Source organism: Sinohyriopsis cumingii, chromosome 12 (genome assembly GCF_028554795.1).
Source record: "Sinohyriopsis cumingii isolate HCF-2022 chromosome 12, ASM2855479v2, whole genome shotgun sequence".
Lineage (NCBI taxonomy): Eukaryota > Metazoa > Mollusca > Bivalvia > Unionida > Unionidae > Sinohyriopsis > Sinohyriopsis cumingii.
In genome coordinates, this window is record NC_142972.1 from 34,688,042 (window position 1) to 34,705,973 (window position 17,932).

At 34.9% G+C, this 17,932-nt stretch overlaps 1 protein-coding gene across 1 annotated transcript in view; it reads right to left on the reverse strand.

Moving 5' to 3' along the window:
• Window positions 1–2,048: 2,048 nt before the first annotated feature.
• Window positions 2,049–17,932, reverse strand: part of LOC149786236 (sacsin-like) — a 43,877-nt gene continuing 27,993 nt past the window's right edge. Inside the window, exons 6-8 of the mRNA XM_089975913.1 lie at window positions 6,037–17,069; window positions 3,189–3,499; window positions 2,049–2,221 (exon numbers count right to left, since the gene is read on the reverse strand). Coding sequence (XP_089832039.1) covers window positions 3,209–3,499; window positions 6,037–17,069 — 11,324 coding nt within the window. The 3' untranslated portion in view covers window positions 2,049–2,221; window positions 3,189–3,208. The remainder of the gene's footprint in view (window positions 2,222–3,188; window positions 3,500–6,036; window positions 17,070–17,932) is intronic.

Here is a 17,932-nt window from a genome sequence, read left to right on the forward strand (position 1 = left end):
ATGTGCAAGAATACTCCAACACAATGTATGCAGTTGGTTTTCCAATGCAACATATGCACATTTGCCTTTCAAATGATATTGATATGGTACAAAAAGCATGCAGATATTCACATCAGTACCCTTTTCATGAACAACTTTAAGCAAATAATAAATCTAAAGAAATATATTGTACAAAATAGCATTGGTATTGCTTTATTTACAAACTGAGAATGCGGCCACTTAGTCAATCCACACCAGTACTCATTTCATGAAATAATTTAAGCAAATAAATATACCTAACATTATACATATTGTAAAAAACATCACTGGTAATGCTTTTTTAAGAAAATGAGAATGTAGCCACTTTTCCAAAAGCAAAGCCTTCACAAAACACTAATCATAAAGTGTCCAGGAATGGCTTGAACTGAATATGTTCTGAAAATGTATATGTGTGAAAAACATTGTGTTGACAATAAAAGTATTCAAGAATGAATGGAACAGAATGTGTCACAAAATTGTACATGTCAGAAAACATTGTAATGATTATAAAAGTGTCCTGGAATGAGTGGAACTGAATGTGTTACAAAAAGGTATATGTGTCAAGTGTCAAAACATTGTGATGATGATAAAAATGACCAGGAATGGATGGAACTGAATGTGTTACAAAAATGTATGTGTCAAAATACTGAAATGATGATAAAAGTGTCAAGGAATGGATGGAACTGAATATGTTACAAAATTATACATGTGATAAAACATTATAATGATGATAAAAGTGTCCCGGAGTAGGACTGAATGTGTTGCAAAAATGCATGTGTGGAAAAAAATTCCAATGATAATAAAAACATCTAGAAATGGATAGATCTGAATATGTTATGAAAATGTACATGTGACAAAACAGTGTATGATGATAAAAGTGTCCAGGAATGGATGGAACTGATTATGTTACGAAAATCAATCTGATTAAAATCAGATGTCCACTGTCCAATGCGAAGATCTGGCAGTGACTGCTTTGGGGTCATATTCTGGTGACCTATCTTATTAGTATCAGTGAAAATTTTATCAGCCAATCAGATGAAGTCTTATATCTTTGCATTCTGGTGACTGAGCAGTATGGTTGAAGAGCATCAATGTGTGCCAAATGATCTGATTTACTTACAGATTTCTGAAAGCTGCATTTCCATTGGCTATTTCAAAGGCAACCAGAAGATGACCCCTAAGCAGTCGCTATCAGATCTTCACATAGGACATGAGATATATGATTTTAATCAGATCATTAATACAATGTACATGTGAGAAAACAATGTAATGATGATAAAAGTGTCCAGGAATGGATGGGACTGACTGTGTTATAAAAATGTACATGTAACAAAACATTATAATGATGATAAAAGTCTTCAGAAATGGATGGAACTGAATATGTTATGAAAATATACATGTAACAAAACATTATACTGATGATAAAAGTCTCCAGAAATGGATGGAACTGAATATGTTATGAAAATGTACATGTAACAAAACATTATACTGATGATAAAAGTCTCCAGAAATGGATGGAACTGAATATGTTATGAAAATGTAGATATCACAAAACATTATAATGATGATAAAAGTCTCCAGAAATGGATGGAATTGAATATGTTATGAAAATGTAGATATGACAAAACATTATAATGATGATAAAAGTCTCCAGAAGTGGATGGAACTGAATATGTTATGAAAATGAAGATATGACAAAACATTGTAATGAGGACGAAAGTGAATGAGCATAATAATGTATTGCAAAATGTGAATACATTTAAAAATTATCCGAAATAAGAAAGACCAAAATTAAAATTTTCACATTCTCAAAGTTAGGTTCAGCAATATGAATATAGTTGTCAAATTAAAAAAAAAATCATACATCATTTCTTACATAAAACATGCATATCAAAAAATGATTTTCAATATAACATTTGAAGAACAAACTATACAAATTTTCATTATTCACATCATGCATGAATTTTTAAAAAGAATTATTGAAATAAATTACATAATTACTATATTTACAACATATATATTTATGCCTTTAGAACTTTAACATGCAAGGTTTCACCTTCATTATTACAGGATATCTACCATTCTGTCTTTGAGAATCTTCAAATTTATTCTTAAAGTTTCCTGTCAACTCTATAATGATGAGAAGAGATCTTGCTGCCACTCATGATTATCAGGGAGAATGTAACTGTCCCTCACTAAAGATCTGTGCAAACAAAAATTATAGAAAAACATTCAAATGTTTGATATTACTGATGTTATTGTTGTTATTGATGTTATTGTTGTTACTGATGACATTGTCAAAGATGTAATTACTGTCTTTACTGTCCAGGATGTGATCCATGTTCAAAACAACATACAGGAAACTGCACAGAATTTGAATTCTCAATATTTTTTAATTGTTGAGCACTTCTAATTTGAAGATTTGAAACCATTATGATATGATCTTAACTGTAAAATATATTTTATTAAGCTAAATTTAAGACACTTTTCAGACATACGACAGATCTGACGTCAAGAATGATAACCACATGGTTATTAAGAATACAGTAGCTGACAAATGAGAATCTCATTTCTGGCTTTCATATTGGTCAGTATACTTCAAATACCACCAACCTTTATCGAGAAATAAATAATGTCTTTGATTAAGTTTCAGTTAGCACAGATCTATATAAGATGTGTGTGTGTGTGTGTGATTTGTATTTTTAACATAGCTTTAACAATTTTTCAGTCATATTGCTATGATATCTGCAGTATAGCAGTTTATAGTGATGTCTAGCACTGGGGCATCATGCCACAGACGTGTAGCATGATGTCCCACTCAGTAAAAATATCCTGACACCAGGCCGACCAGTCCTAACACTAACCTCTTATGTGCTGAGTGCCAAGGAAGGAATGAACATATTCTTTTTGTATCTAAAAAGTTTTCCTCGAGATAAATATACCAGATCTTGGCAATAAGGAAATACTACCAATGAACAGAACATAATACATCCTAAGATTTAGACTTATGATATATAAACAAAATATGATCATTCAAGTAAAAACACTTATGTGTGAAATGAAGTCACGGCACAAATCAGTTTAGTTTTATTCTACAACCAGCCACAGTGTTTTGGGTAGCATCTGGCTGAATTGATCCTTATTTAAATTTTCAAGCAAAAATGTCATACCTTGCTTACTCCACTCACTGCTAGTTGATATAAGTTTCATCCACCAACTGAACAACATGCTCTGCGATACTGAAGGCAGTTTTAGCTTGTAACTCTGTATACAATTCGGATGGAATCTGTGTTCTGGCAATAGGGTCAGGGTACCTCATTCTGGTGTGTTCTCCTAGACATGACTGGAGATTCATGGCTAAATGGACAAGATCTTGACCCAAACCACCTTTTGTAGCAATGTTGGCAAGCTGGTGACTTTTTAGATCCACTTTGTTTGCATCTTTTGAATACACGGCTGCTTTCAGAGCTTTCTCAGTTGCCTGTTGTAGGTAGGAGATAATTTAGAAGTTAAGTTTAGCTTCCAAAAAATTGTAGAAATGTGCAGATGTGGTTTATATATGGTCATAATACAAAGTATGATTCATATGAACTTTTGTCATAACACAAGTGCAGTTTTATCACAAATGCAAAGCCCTATAATTCAAAATTCTTTCTTTCATGCTCAGGCGAGATATATGCCTACAGTAAACACAGTAGTCAATATTATATGATTTCATCATCAATTTTTCAATAGGCATATTATGTAATAAAAAATAAGGCCAGGGTCTTCAATTTGACCAGACAAATGACCTGTTATGATAAAATGTGTGATCTTGTCCATAAAGTCATAAGTCTAAACAAGCACATCTCAGAATGAATTATCATAGTTTCATGAAGATTCATTCCAAGCATGAATAAATCCATGAAGAGGTTTAGAAAATATATAAAAATGAAATAACTTTAACCAAAACCTTAATGCAAATTGTCTGTGACTGTAATCTTAACCCCAAGGTGAATTGGGTGGGTATGTTTGTCTTGCAGAATTGATTGTTTTAGGCACATGCCATTCACTCCAAGAATGAAGAGAATCCATTAATGGGTTTAAGAATATATTCAAATGTAAACTTTCACCAAATCTTTTACCTTCTTTCTCCCTATGACTGTGAACTTGACTTCAAAGGGGTAAGGGAGCAATTTGTAGCATCCATTGTTTTTGCATCGTAATGATTCATGACAAGCATGGTAAGATTCTGTTAAGTGGTTGTTTGTATACTGCGGACATCATTATATGTGTAAGATTAATTTGAATGGAATTGATCATGTAAGATTACACAGGTATTGATGTTGATATAGCAATGCTCATTTCAAGTACACATTATTTATTTGAAAAGTCAATAAAAACATTTATCTTGGCAATAAGGATATTGCATTCCTATAGTCAAATATTTGTGAAACTATCACATTTAATATAAAAAATTATAACAAATCACTTCTCTCAAAATTGTAGGCTGAATCAAACAACAAATTTCAGTCACAAAATTCTTTTAAATACTGAAACCTGCTTTGAGAAATGTCTCTATTTAGTATGATAATCAGAAGGTATTATAATGTTTAGGTACTGCACAACATTACCACTATCATAAACACAAACGATTTCATCTTTGAGATAAATAATTATGTGTAATATTTCTCTGCTTTAAATGTGCAAGTGTCAAAATATTTAGTATTCAATATTTTTTCTGTAACTTAGTATTAGCGTATGTTTGTATAGCTACTGTATACTCATTCATTTCAACCCTTCCATGTCCACTCAGCCATATCATTCTTTTATAGGATTTAGGATGAGTATATTTTACAGATTGATTGAGTGGCAATAGTTTGATTTCTGGTCAGAATGAGTTATATTTGGTATCTATCTACTCTAACTGATTAAACAGTGTCAATGTGGGACTGAAATTAAGAGAAATAATTAAAACATATATTTTATTCAGTGACTCTCTTTGAAAAATGATGTGTGATCCACATTTATCATGGGATAATACCTCTTGGCATAATTCAATAAACAAATGTGACTTACTACATTGTAAGCACATGAATTTAATTAATTTATGTATGGATTTAGAAAATATGTTTATTAATACCAGTTTGCCACAGTGTTTCCATGTTTGCTAATTATTCTTCTAGTATTCAATCTCAAACATATAGGTCAACATGTATGCAATGGGAATGATTACTGTACTGTCTGATAATTCTAAGAAAGAGGCCAATTGAAAAAAAGAACTACAAAACTGGAACAAAAACTGAAGAGTCGCTATCATCTATGTTTTGATTTTTAGAAGTAAATAGTATAAAAAGCAATCTAAAAGGAAATTCTTTGTTGTCTATTGTCTTAACAAAATGAATGTTATTTTGTGCAAGGCAAAGACAGAAAGTACATTTGTATGCATGTAAATTAATGCACATCAGCAATGCACAATGGACAAAAGGTCCTATACTCAAAATAATCACTTGTCTGTGTTTTTCAGCCTTTATAGAAGTCATATATTTATAAGCCTATTTTTTTTGTTGCAAACAAAATGCTGTCTGTTGTGGTTCAAAATCATTTTTTATTCTTTTCTTATGAAAACCACTAAGACAGATAGTAAAATATGACATTAAAGGAAATACTTATAAACTTACAAACTGCCTAAAAATTGGATGAACTGTACTTTGCATTTCCCTGCACTTCACAAATTCCTAAAAACATTATCTCTGCAACCTGCATTTTTCCTGGATGTTTCAAATTGAGAACATTGCATGATATTCCACCAGAAGAAAATGTATATTTTTAAATGCTTCAAATATAATAATTTTAAAGAAAGATGATGACAATATATCAATCTGAATGCTTAGCTTATAAACTATTTTTATCATTAATGTACATACTACAGATTCCAAGGCAACAAGATATCTTTCTTTCTCAAAATATTTTCTACTCTGACTCTTCACCAGCAATTATTCTTAAAATGAAACAAATTCATGAATAAGAAAGTCTTACCTGATGACAATGGTAACATATCCAGTTGAAGGCTGGAACATCTTCGGCTAATGAATGAAAAACCTTAGCTGATACAAGGTCTTTCTTTGCTTGCAGTATCCAGCGTCGAGCATTAGGTTGATCGGGGGCAGGAAAACTGGGACTAGAACCTCGACATGCACGATAATTTCTGGTATGCGCCTGGTAGAAAGTATCTTGTTGCTCACTGTGTTGCTGTCTATATTGTTCGCTTCTTCTGTCAATTCTTCTGCCAAGATTTTCATACACTGTACCAGTGAAGACATTTCTGGTGTCAAAGTTGTCACCATTGATGCTGACATCATCTAACGGCTGTCCACTGTCCAATCTTGAAACAACTTCTCCGATGTACATAAATACTCTAGTACAGTAGTGTTCTTGTCCAATATTCCTGTCAGGATGCCATCTCATCATAAGACGTCTCAAAATGCGATGGCGTTCCTCCGTTGGTAGGCTCCAAGCTTCTTGCAGAATATTCTTAATTTGGTGACAAGTATTGTCAAAGGGAAGAGACCCGATAGGCACATTATCAGCTGGTAAGAGATCTTGAGATGCTGAGTCTTGTTTTCTTTCAAATTTGAATAATGTATAGCCATATACTGTGATATATTCTCTTGGGGGATATCCAATGTCAATCAAGTATTGCTGTTTTATTCCAAATATACCAGGTTCTGTTAATTGCAATGGGCGAATAATGCGAACATAGATATAGACAGGTTCTGCACTGTCTGATGCACCAATGTCATCTTCAAGTTCATATGCTAAAGAATCATATTCATGTCTTTGGAAATGTGAAAACCCTTGCTCAAGGAAAGCATGAAATTCTTTGGGAACATATGTCCCAGGGGAAGGGAATACGGAGTGAGACAAACTTTGAGAACGATCATATGGATCAATATGATGTTTGTCAAGTATTTTATCAATACTTCTGTTTCCTTTGTAGCAATTCAGCAAATCATACAATTCATGAATCTTTGTCATGACTATTTCAAGCGAGTGTTCAATACATTTTCTGATCATCAAAATTATTCCATGCTGAACAGTATAAAAAAAGTGTTCATTCATTTCATTGTCACCATCTGACTGAAAATACATAGTGTAATGAACTGTGTTTTCAATAACTTCCTGATGAATGAAGCACTTTTCTGTCTCCTTTGAAGACTGAATTCTTTTCCCTTCAAAAACTAAGTATGTGTGTAGCCCTATGACTTCTCTTACCCTTAAACTTTGTATATGAGCATAAATTATTTCTTCATCATCCTTTGTAAACTGCTTGTTCATTTCATTTTTCATATGCTTTACAAGCCTCAAAATACCATGCACGAAGTCTTTGGAATGAAGAAAAAGTTCTATGCTATCAGCATGTTTGCTTTCTAATACAGTAATGTCAGATATGTCAATCTCTTCCTTTGCAATCTCCGATAGCAATCTAGGACGACAACATTCTGGTAAAGCCTTCACTACTGGTCTTGGATCAAACACATCAATATCAAGCTTGATGAATCCAACAAAGAAATCTATGTCACATTCTAACAGTCTCTCTTCAAGGGATCTTAGGTCTGATACAATCAAACTCCTTGCATCCTTCAGCACTAATTCCCGGTTAGGAAGATACAGGGTTCCAACTTTTAAATCCTTTTGTTTATTTGCCATTTTTGTTAGCAGCGTCACAAGATTTGCAATGGCTTTCTGTACAATTATGCACTCATTAGGTAACAGCTTTTTGTTAGCCTCATTTTGTTGTTGATATATTGACTCCAAAACCATGAAATAATGGTTACATGTCACCTTTTTTGCAGCACCCAAATAAATAAAAAGCTCATGGTATTTCCCAAAGTATGAAGGTGCCTTACACAAGTACGGTTCAACAGCATCTTCTTCGTTAAGATCTAAAACAATGTTTCTAACAGGCAGAAGAATTTGGCTCTCTGGGATGAATACAACAGGAGTATGTTTAAGCCGTTCTTTCATTTGAGGATATGTATCTTTATGTTGGAATAAGTAGGCATACACATGCTCCAAAATGGTCTTAAAAAAATCTGTAAGAAATATATTGTGATCCTTTCCTAATAAGACTTTCTTCTGTGTGTCACAGATGTTCTGACAATGTAAAACAACCCTTTCAATTGGTGGCTTTGAGTACACACCCAATTCTTTTGACAAATGACTCCATTTTTCTGACGATGTAAAAATCCACCCTGGAAGCAAAGGCATGCTTGTCCAGCATAATGTTTTAAAGGAAGCTTGTATGGACCCTGAAAAGCATACAAAACTTGTACTGTCTGAAAACTGACTGCATATAGACAGCAAATCCTTTGAGACAACATGTGATGGAATAAACTTAATTCTTGCTAGTCTTTCACATGTGTCTTTTCCAAATGTTGGAGTCTCTGAGCCAAGTAAATAGTTGATAAGAATTTTACACTTGTCCTCAACAGCTTTTGTAACATGTGATGCACCTTCTCTTTCCAGTTTCCTTGCAAACTCAACAAATTTCTCTTCAGTGACTTCTTTTCTCAATCCTGCAAGTTTCAAAAATTTGTTCCAACAGATGGCATTAAATGGTATGGGGGGAAACTCCCCCTCATCACACATGCAAGAGAAAACTGGATTAAATGGATCATAAAATGTAGATGCTTTCTTCATACCATCATCTGTAGAAATGAATGCAGTTGACTTCAGAACTTCTATTAAATTATTTTGCTCTTTAGTGAATGTTGGATCAAAATCTGTTTGCTGGAGCAATATTTTACTGATGTGTACCAAGTGCTCAATGTGATAGCATTGAGGTAGGGTGTCAAATCTAGGTAGGATTTTATAACAATATACATCTATGGTACATAAATTTGCACATCCCAGTAACTTGTGAAGTTTGTCAAGTTCTGCATTCTGCTGAAGAAGGATATGTCCTGTACTTGCTGCCCATTCACCAATACCACCTGTTGGTATTCCAGTAGGGATAACAAGCACTTCTTCATTTCCATCAAGACTTGTAGCTTCCCCCTGTTGTGTGATATGCAAAGGCAAAGCTTTCAGACGATCACATATCCACCATTCCTCTGCAACCATTCTGAGTTCATCCATATGCTTTGAGAAGAACACAAGAAAAGAATTGTACTGCTGCACTGTCAAACTTGCATTTCTGATTTTCTCTCTATGGTAATACAAGCATTTCAGAAATTTTAGTGGTTTTCTATGTGATGCCACTAATGAGTACAACATGCTTGCTAAAGGTTTGAATCGATGTGCATTAAATATACTTGTATCAATTTTTGGAAGGTTCAAACATTCAAGAGCACTTCTTAGGTCAGATTTCAATTCAAAGGACCATAGATCAATAATCGTGAAGAGTTGGGTGATGGGCCTCAACAGAAGGGCATTTTTATCATTCTGTTTCACTGGCAGAAAACTCCATTGCTTGAGTACTTTCAAGTTTTTCTTTAAAAGATTATGGTCAATATATGGCAATCTACAGTCTGAATATCTAACAGATATTTCATATAGAAATTCCCAGAACCGAACAATCCAAAATTCATTTGGAATACTTTTGGATAACTTGCAACAAAGGTGATCTTTACCAGCTTTGAATTGTTGGGGTGATACTGTTGATGACAATAATTCTTCAAGCTTTTGTACACTGAGCTCACATAAAACTCCACTATCTGTGAACTTCTCAGTTTGGCAAGTAGAAACTAATTCACGATGCAAGAAATGGTCAGAAGAGCACTTAAATAGATTCCAGAAGTTTGAGATAATAATAGGTTTGGTTGATGAGAATAATCTTAAAACTTCATCATTCGTGAGAAGCAGAGGTAGCAGGTCAACTTCTTTAGTGAAATTTGCCATACTCTCTAGATATTGTATTACAGTTCGTACATTGTCAGCAGTACCCAGTCTTGTGCTAGATATTGGTACATTTATTTCCAAATCGCATCTGTCCTTTTCTGCTGAATGGTGGGACTTTAGAAATTTCACAACAGCATCAGGGCTCACTTCCTCAACTCGAATTGCAGAGTCCTGTAATGATTTTTTGATTAAGAAATGAGAATCAACAAGCTTCATTCCCAATTCTTTCAGGATTCCTGCTAAGTGAGTATCTAGTTCATGAAAATATGCAGGAAACAGGTCCCCTGATTTTCGCAAGGCTATCCAATCTATGATGGTTTCCTTATTGCTGCTAACTGACAGATTGTTACCTACTGATTCATGCAGAACTGGAAAAACATCTGCTTCATCCTGTATGATTAAACAATAGAAGTATTGAACAACAGCCCTCCAGTCATCATCTTTGGCTAAGTCCATTAGAGGAAACTGAGAATGAAAAGCATCTAATGATCTGTAGATAATATGACTGGACCTTTCATGATGGCCTCCAAATATCTGCTCTTTCAGAAATAACAAAGCGGACATATAAGCTGGTGATATGATAGCTTGAAAAAGAGAATGGTTCCAATCACAACGATAACCCTTTTTTTCTTTCCACAGCGATCGTCTTGCTTCATGGTCTAAAACAAAATGTCCATTTATGTGGCATGGTAATCCAGTACTCATTGGCAAGGGAAGAAAACAGAAAGCTCTCCCACTTTCATCTTTGAGAAAAAGATTCTGTTTATTATGTATTACACGACAAGAGTCGTTCTCTTTCTCTGGTTTTTCAAGTAACTTTTGCATATTTGGCATAATAACTGCCACACCACCTAAAGGAAGCTGACCTAGATCTCTGTTTTCCAGTGCATGCACCACAGTTTCTGGGAGACTGAATCCCTTCTTGAATCCTATTCTCTGTACTACATAAAAGGACTTGGATCTACATTTTCCATCTGTCACAGTTACTGTGTAACCAACTTCCTTAGAAGGCATATTGATAATACTTGTTCTGTCTTTTTTGTACTCATCTGAAATATTTCTGACAAACTGAAAAAAGTCATCTTTTCTCGTTCTGTCTTCCTCTGAAATTTTTGTTTCCACTTTGTATTCTTCTGCCAGTTCCCCAGAGGAAATATTGGACACAGTTATCTTGGAGACATGTTTCACAAAAAGAAGTGCTTCAAAGCTATCAAGACAGAAATTCTGTAATATTTTATTCACTTCTTCTTCATCCACTTGCTTTGATGATATATGGGTTGCGTTTAGCATTTTCTTATTCCTGAGTGGGAACCGAAACATTGTTCCCCTGTTTTCTTTGAAGACATTTTCCTCTAGGTAACCAGTTAATATATCAGGATAATTATTTCTTATTTTGCTAACTACACACTTTACTCCAGGGTTATGTTCATCCACTTTCGGTAAATATTGACACGTAGGGTCAAACACACACAATATTTCCCCATGTTCAAGCTCAGGGCCCTTTGTAAGAAATGAAGGGGCATCTGTCAAGTGGTATACAGCATTGAATCCAACTCCATACTGCCCCGTTTTTAATGGGTCCTCCTGCTTACTTCCAAGGCCTAACTCATGTATGCCCTGTATATCTGTTTGTGTGAAGGCACTATTATTAAACACACACAAAGCCGGACCTTGTAGAGGTTCATACCTTTGATCAAATATCTTCTTACATCCATGTGTTCGGAAGTCTTTAATGAAATGTATCTCTGAAGCCTGTGCATCGTCAGCATTCTGTAACAACTCCTTCATTATTCCATCATCACATGGATACGCAGACAGAATTCCTCTTAGTCGGGTTACTAGCCTTTCCTTCTGGCCACTTGGGATGAGAAAAGAAAAGTCATCAAAGCATTTTCTTCGTTTTGTTTTCACGCCCAACACTTGAGCAAGGCTAGGAGAAATTCTGTGATGTACTGTTTTTGTATCCGGACCAGTCTCAAATTCACTGTCATCAAGACACAATGTGCTTGTTTCTTTTAGTACTCCATCCATATCTGGAGCTACTATGTTGATCAAAAGGGATTTATCAACAGCTGCATAAATAATGCCTTTATTTTCCATTGCACTGTGTAGTGCAGATAGCAATTCATGGACAAGATCAATGTCCTCAACTGACAATGGCATTGTTCCAAATTGACTCTTTTTGTCTCCGAGGACTTTCGTAATATCTTCAATGTCAAACTGTTCTTTAACCCCTATTGCTTTCCACAAGTGCTTATACTTTGCTAAGTCAGTCTTTGCAAGGCTATGAAGAACAGGTGAGCAGTTTTGTTTCAAATGAAAGGCAATTTTTGAAGGATCAATTATTTGATCTGCAAGTAAAATGATGTCTTCATTTGAAAGATCTCGAAAACATGCATTTCTCATTTCTTCAGAATTTTCGCATTGCTGATTCAAAAAAGAATAGATTTCATGCATAATGGAATGACAATGTTCAATTGTATCTTTCGATTGATTCTGTTTGTATTCTTGTGCAACCATCTTCAACTGCCTAACCACTGCTTCATATGGAACATCACTCTTCTGTAACCCATGCAATCTTAAGAGTTTGAAGAGATCAAACAACTGGATACTGGACTCTGCGACTACAACAGATGTTTCATCCATGACTAGCTCCACACAGCCCACCAGTTTTTCAGTACATTGTGTGAAAAGATTTGCTGGGGACGATAGTCTGATTATTTTAGAAGGATGACCTCTGTGACATCTATTTGTGATTGTATGTTCGTCTGTGTTTCCCTTCCAAGAAAACTGCCAATTAGATGGTTTCTCAAGAACTGGCAAAAATGTTATATTTCTAAGTGTCTGAAGATCATTCTGATTCTTCTCAAGTTTTCTCTGAACATTATATTCACTGAGGTATTTCAGTATCTTAGAACAACGCTCAATTGCACATTGTCCACATATCTGTGCCAACTTTAAGACTGATTGGCACCTGTCTTGAAGGAAACTGAAAGGCAGGTAATCATCTATCATGCCAAAACCAACAAGGAGTTCAGTGACCTTTCTTTGCCTAAATGTTTCTTTTCCTCGTGGAAATACCTCATCATTGTCACTAAACATATCACTTGATTTACCAAGTGGGTTCACCAGATTTTTGGGAGGTTTTAGGGAACCGTTAGGTTCAGATGGAATGCATCTTGTATTGGAAAGAGCCATTTTCACTGCTTCATTTTCAAGCTCTAAAAAATGAATAACAAGTTTGTCCCTTTTATTAATATATGTCTGTGACTGGCTCCAAAAATCTTTCTCTATATTTGGAAGAAAGACATTGAGGACAAATTGTTCTTCAGACATAATTCTATCCCTCAACTCATTTGGGTAAAATACTTCAAGATTTTCCATTACATGATAAGGTAATTCCATGACCACAGAACTCTCCCCAGAATAAAATGTTAGCAATGTTTCAAATACTGCTTCTCCTATACTCTTATCATTTCGAAGAGCTGGGTCCAGAAATATGCACTTATCGAAGTTCTCCCAATGTAGATCCCGGTGAAATAGTCTTGAATTAAGTTGTATTAATTTCTTAAAGAAATATTCCCTGACAGGAAGTTCAGTATTCTGGCACTTCAAAGGCCACAATGAAAAATATTCGTATTCTGGGGGAGGACCATTTTCTCTGACTACTTCCAGCAAATAAATGTATGCATTTACCAATGCATCTTGAATCAAAGCCTTGTTCCAACTGCTGCATTGAAGCTTTTTGTCATCTTCAGTCGATGTCATCAATTGCCGACGGTCTGATGTAACAGCAAAACATCCATTGATATGCACTGGTAAATCACACACTATAGGAAGTGGTAAGAAACAGAATAAATGAGCTCTTTTATAAAAGCCAAATGGTAAATCCTTTAGCTGCACTGGGCAGAATCGATTTGCTCTCATTTCAAATGGAACAGCAACTGCACCAAGAGGGAGTGCCCCCACAACATCTCTAAATATTGTTGTAACTGACTCATCTGTTCCTGTAGCCCAAGAAATAAGCCAAGAAGCGCTTACTGATTTACCAGCCCATTTTGCCAGTGATGGCAGAATAGATCCAGCATACTGTTCTATTTTTACCTTAATGGCAATTTTCTGCAACCTTTTTAGTGGACAGGATCTCAAATCACTGGCAGATCTCAATGTTGATACTTGTCTCAGAATAGATTCCTCATTTGAATCTTGTATTTGTCTTTGAAAATGTTCCTTCGTCATTGAAAATATCACTTTGGCTCTTGTTGGGTCATTACAGTCTGCAGGAAGATGGAAGATCTTTATCTCCTGAATGTGTTGGGTGAACAACAGCAAATTTCCAGCAGCTTTTATTGTCATATGCATGAGTTTTAGACATTCTGCCTTTGAATAGTACTTGTCACATATTTCACTCCTTTGAGCTTGCAAGGCAGTTCGAAGTGGGAAACGAAAGAGAGTGCCTTGAAAATTGCATGATATATTGCATCCAAAGACATTTTGAAAGGGCTTAAATTGATTTTTTAGCCGGTTCATCAATTTCTTATTTTTCAGTTTTCCAAAGTCAATTTTTATACCTGGACTTGATCCAGGCAAGGCTTTTCCAAGGTGAGATTTGTGTGGATCAAGGATGACAATATTATTGCCACTGATGAAACTTGGTACATCAGTCAAATTATACACAGAACAAAATCCTAAACCAAACTTTCCAATCTTTTCCAGTTCATCTTTCTTTGTTGCTGCATTTAACCTAGTGATATTCTTAAAATCCTCAGTTCGGAAATGTGCATCATTATATGCCCAGAATGCTGGACCTTGGCATTCTGCCATACCTTCATCTAAAAGATTATTCTTTGCATCCTCATTTTCTCTTTCATCATAGAGAAAATATACACACTTTGCTCCAGCATCATCAGCATTTTGTACTATCTCTTTTGGAACTGAAAATCCATCCTGATATCCCTCCTTAAGCAGATGGTACAATCTTGTTGTAAGTGGTTCTTCCTGACCGCATTCTTCCACTGGAAGTTCTTCAGTTTCTGATAGAAACTGCTGTGACAGAGATTTTACACCCAACATTTCAGCAGTTACATTTGACACATCTTCATGGACATAGTATATTTTTTCTTCACCATTATCATCTTCTGTCATTTCTCTGAGCCATTGTGTATCACAATATGTGCACTCTGGTCCTGGTTTCAAGATTAAAACAGACTCATTGCTACAGTGAACGGGAAAAAGAATCCTGTGCAATTGGTCCTGAAGCTTGTTTCTTTCCTGTCTCAGTCTGTTAAGAATGCTAATTAATAGTGTCAGATCACTCTTTACGTCATCAAGAGAATGTTTAACAGATGCATGCTTTTCTTTAATAACAACTTGTACCTTTAGAAGAACATCAAAGTTCTGTTCCTTGTTGCAACCCAATCCTAGAAAGAAAGAGTGCAGCCCTTTAAACTCATCTGGAAGTTTGTATAAATAAGGACTAAGGTCAAGGTCATTTCTCTTTGATTCAAGGAAAATCTCTTGTGGTGAAGAAAAGCCATCTTCTCTCCAAATACAGCCTATCTGAACTAGTGTTTGAAACATTTGATTAGCCATTAAGTCCCCAATTTTGTATTTACTGAGATTCTCATATATATCTTTTAACACCGGCAGCAATTCTGGTTTATAATTAATATCATACACATTGATCAGCAATCTCAACTGCTCCAAAACTTTATCTTTTGGTGGGTTTCTGTTCCATCCAAATGACTCTGACAACTCCTTGATCTGGCAGTCAATAAGTGACATTGTAGACCCAACTAATGTAGAAAATTTAAGAACTCGTAATTCAGAAGGTTTGCTCATTGCATATTGTGGTTGGAACCATGGCAATACTCTCGGAAAGCTTCGATCTTTCACTTTTGCATGTGACATGCACCTGATGTCCATCAACTTTACCTTCAGAGTTTCTCCCTGCACATAGGCGTTTAGGAGTGAAGGTTTCTCATTTAAAACCTCTAGAAACTGATTTGCTTTCACGAGGATTTCATGTCTTACATTTTCATTTTCACACCTGCTTTCGATAAGCTGAGCTGTTTCATACAACTCGATCGCTGACAAGTCACTGTAAGACTTTAGTCCAAGCATCTTTAAGGCCACAATATCTGTATGTTTTTGGAAACAGCTTTCCACTGGAAAGCGGTTTTCACCATAAAACAGTTTGAGTAACCGAGAATCCATTGGGTCAAACAGACTTGCAGGTGTACAAAAGGTATGTTTGATGTTTGATTCGAGAAAAGAAACTTTACTAGCCATCTTCAGCATATTTCTGTCACCTTCAAACTCCCTGATATTTTGGATGAAGTATTGCATAAAAATTTGCTTCTCGGAAACACTGTAGGTTGCACTTTGCATCATTTGTAAAGTCTCCATAATCAAACCTTTTCTATCTAATTCTGTTGCCCCTAGCACATTAGACAAGCAATATTCATCATAACTTCCCATGATTACTGGTCGAGGAAACTTTACTGGAAAGTCCGCAACTCTGCAAACCATTGTATTCTCTTTAACTGATACAGTCCTTCCAACTGATCCAGTCTCTGTAAATAACTTAAGACACCTTACAAATTTTTTGCTATTTGAGGTCCATGATTTACAACCTGCCAGAAAACTGACAAATGCTGTCTTTAGTCCATCTTCACATGACTTGTTGAAATCAGAAATGAGCTTTTCCCGTTCAAAAGAGAGATAAAGTTTGTCCAAGAGTTGAATTACATCATTAGCTGTGAAATAATGGATGTACTGTAATATCTGTGACCTATGAAGCCAATCTGGAAGGGAGGGAAGTACTTTGATGGATAAAACTTCCAAGCATCTGTAGACACCATCATCCAAGCTGGGTACATTCTGTGTCTGTTTTATGATCAGAAAGTTTGTAAGCTTGTATAATTCTATTTCCTTGATATTTGACCAGGAGCCACATTTAAGCAAAGGAATCAGTGGCATATGTTGAAAGTGACTCACAGCATATTTACATGAGAAAATATGTTCCCATACCTTTTGAATCCAGCTGCCAGTCAAAACTGAAAATGGTCTTACAGTCGGTGGATAGATAGGATCAAGGTGCTCTTGAATTACTGTCTCCAGCTGACTCCGAAATGTTGCAGCATCCATAAACTGCATCTGGTATAAACCTACAAAAACAAACTCATATGGCATCACATCAACCAATAACTTAGAAGTTCAAAAGCTTTTTCATGATTTGAGATACATAACAAGTTATTTAGCAGAATTTATTTCAATATTCTAGGAAAATGTTTCAATATTTTAAAATATAAGAAAACTCATGTAGCTTTTTTAGTTTCATACCATATTTCAAATCATATATTCTAAGGGTCAATGTTGATAAATTATCATTCAGTATGAGATAGGTTCAAACAAAACTCAAGTTCACAAATTAAACTAAATTTAATCAATTTAATTAATTAATTAATTTATTTTAATCATTTTTTAAATTGTTAAATGTTGTTTTCATAACATCCCATATCTATAAATGATCAAGGAGCAGGGGAAAAGCTGAACGCCATTTTCAGAGTGAATCTCTCTCCCTCTCTCCCTCTCTCTCTCTCTCTCTATTTATATGTTGCAGGAAAGATTTGAATTATTTTGAATATTTTCTTTTATATTTCTCAAATAATAATTACAGTATTCCAATATCAGAATTAAGTTTTAATAAGGCCATTAATGTGTTGGTGGAATAAACAAGGTCATGAAGTTAAAAATTACATAATACTATTCAAAAGACAGGTGGCTGCTATATATTCTTTAACATGATGTTAAAATAATATATCTATCTCAACACTTATTTATATCAATGACACTGTACCTGAATAAGTGTTAACTAAATCAAATAATATTCAGCAATATAAAGATGAGGACCAAAAAGAGCACGTCAAATTCCAGTCTCTTGACAATTTCTGTACTAATAATGTTACTGAAATATACATTAGGGATTTGACCATTGCATGGAAATGGTTAGACCTGGTAAAGCATTATG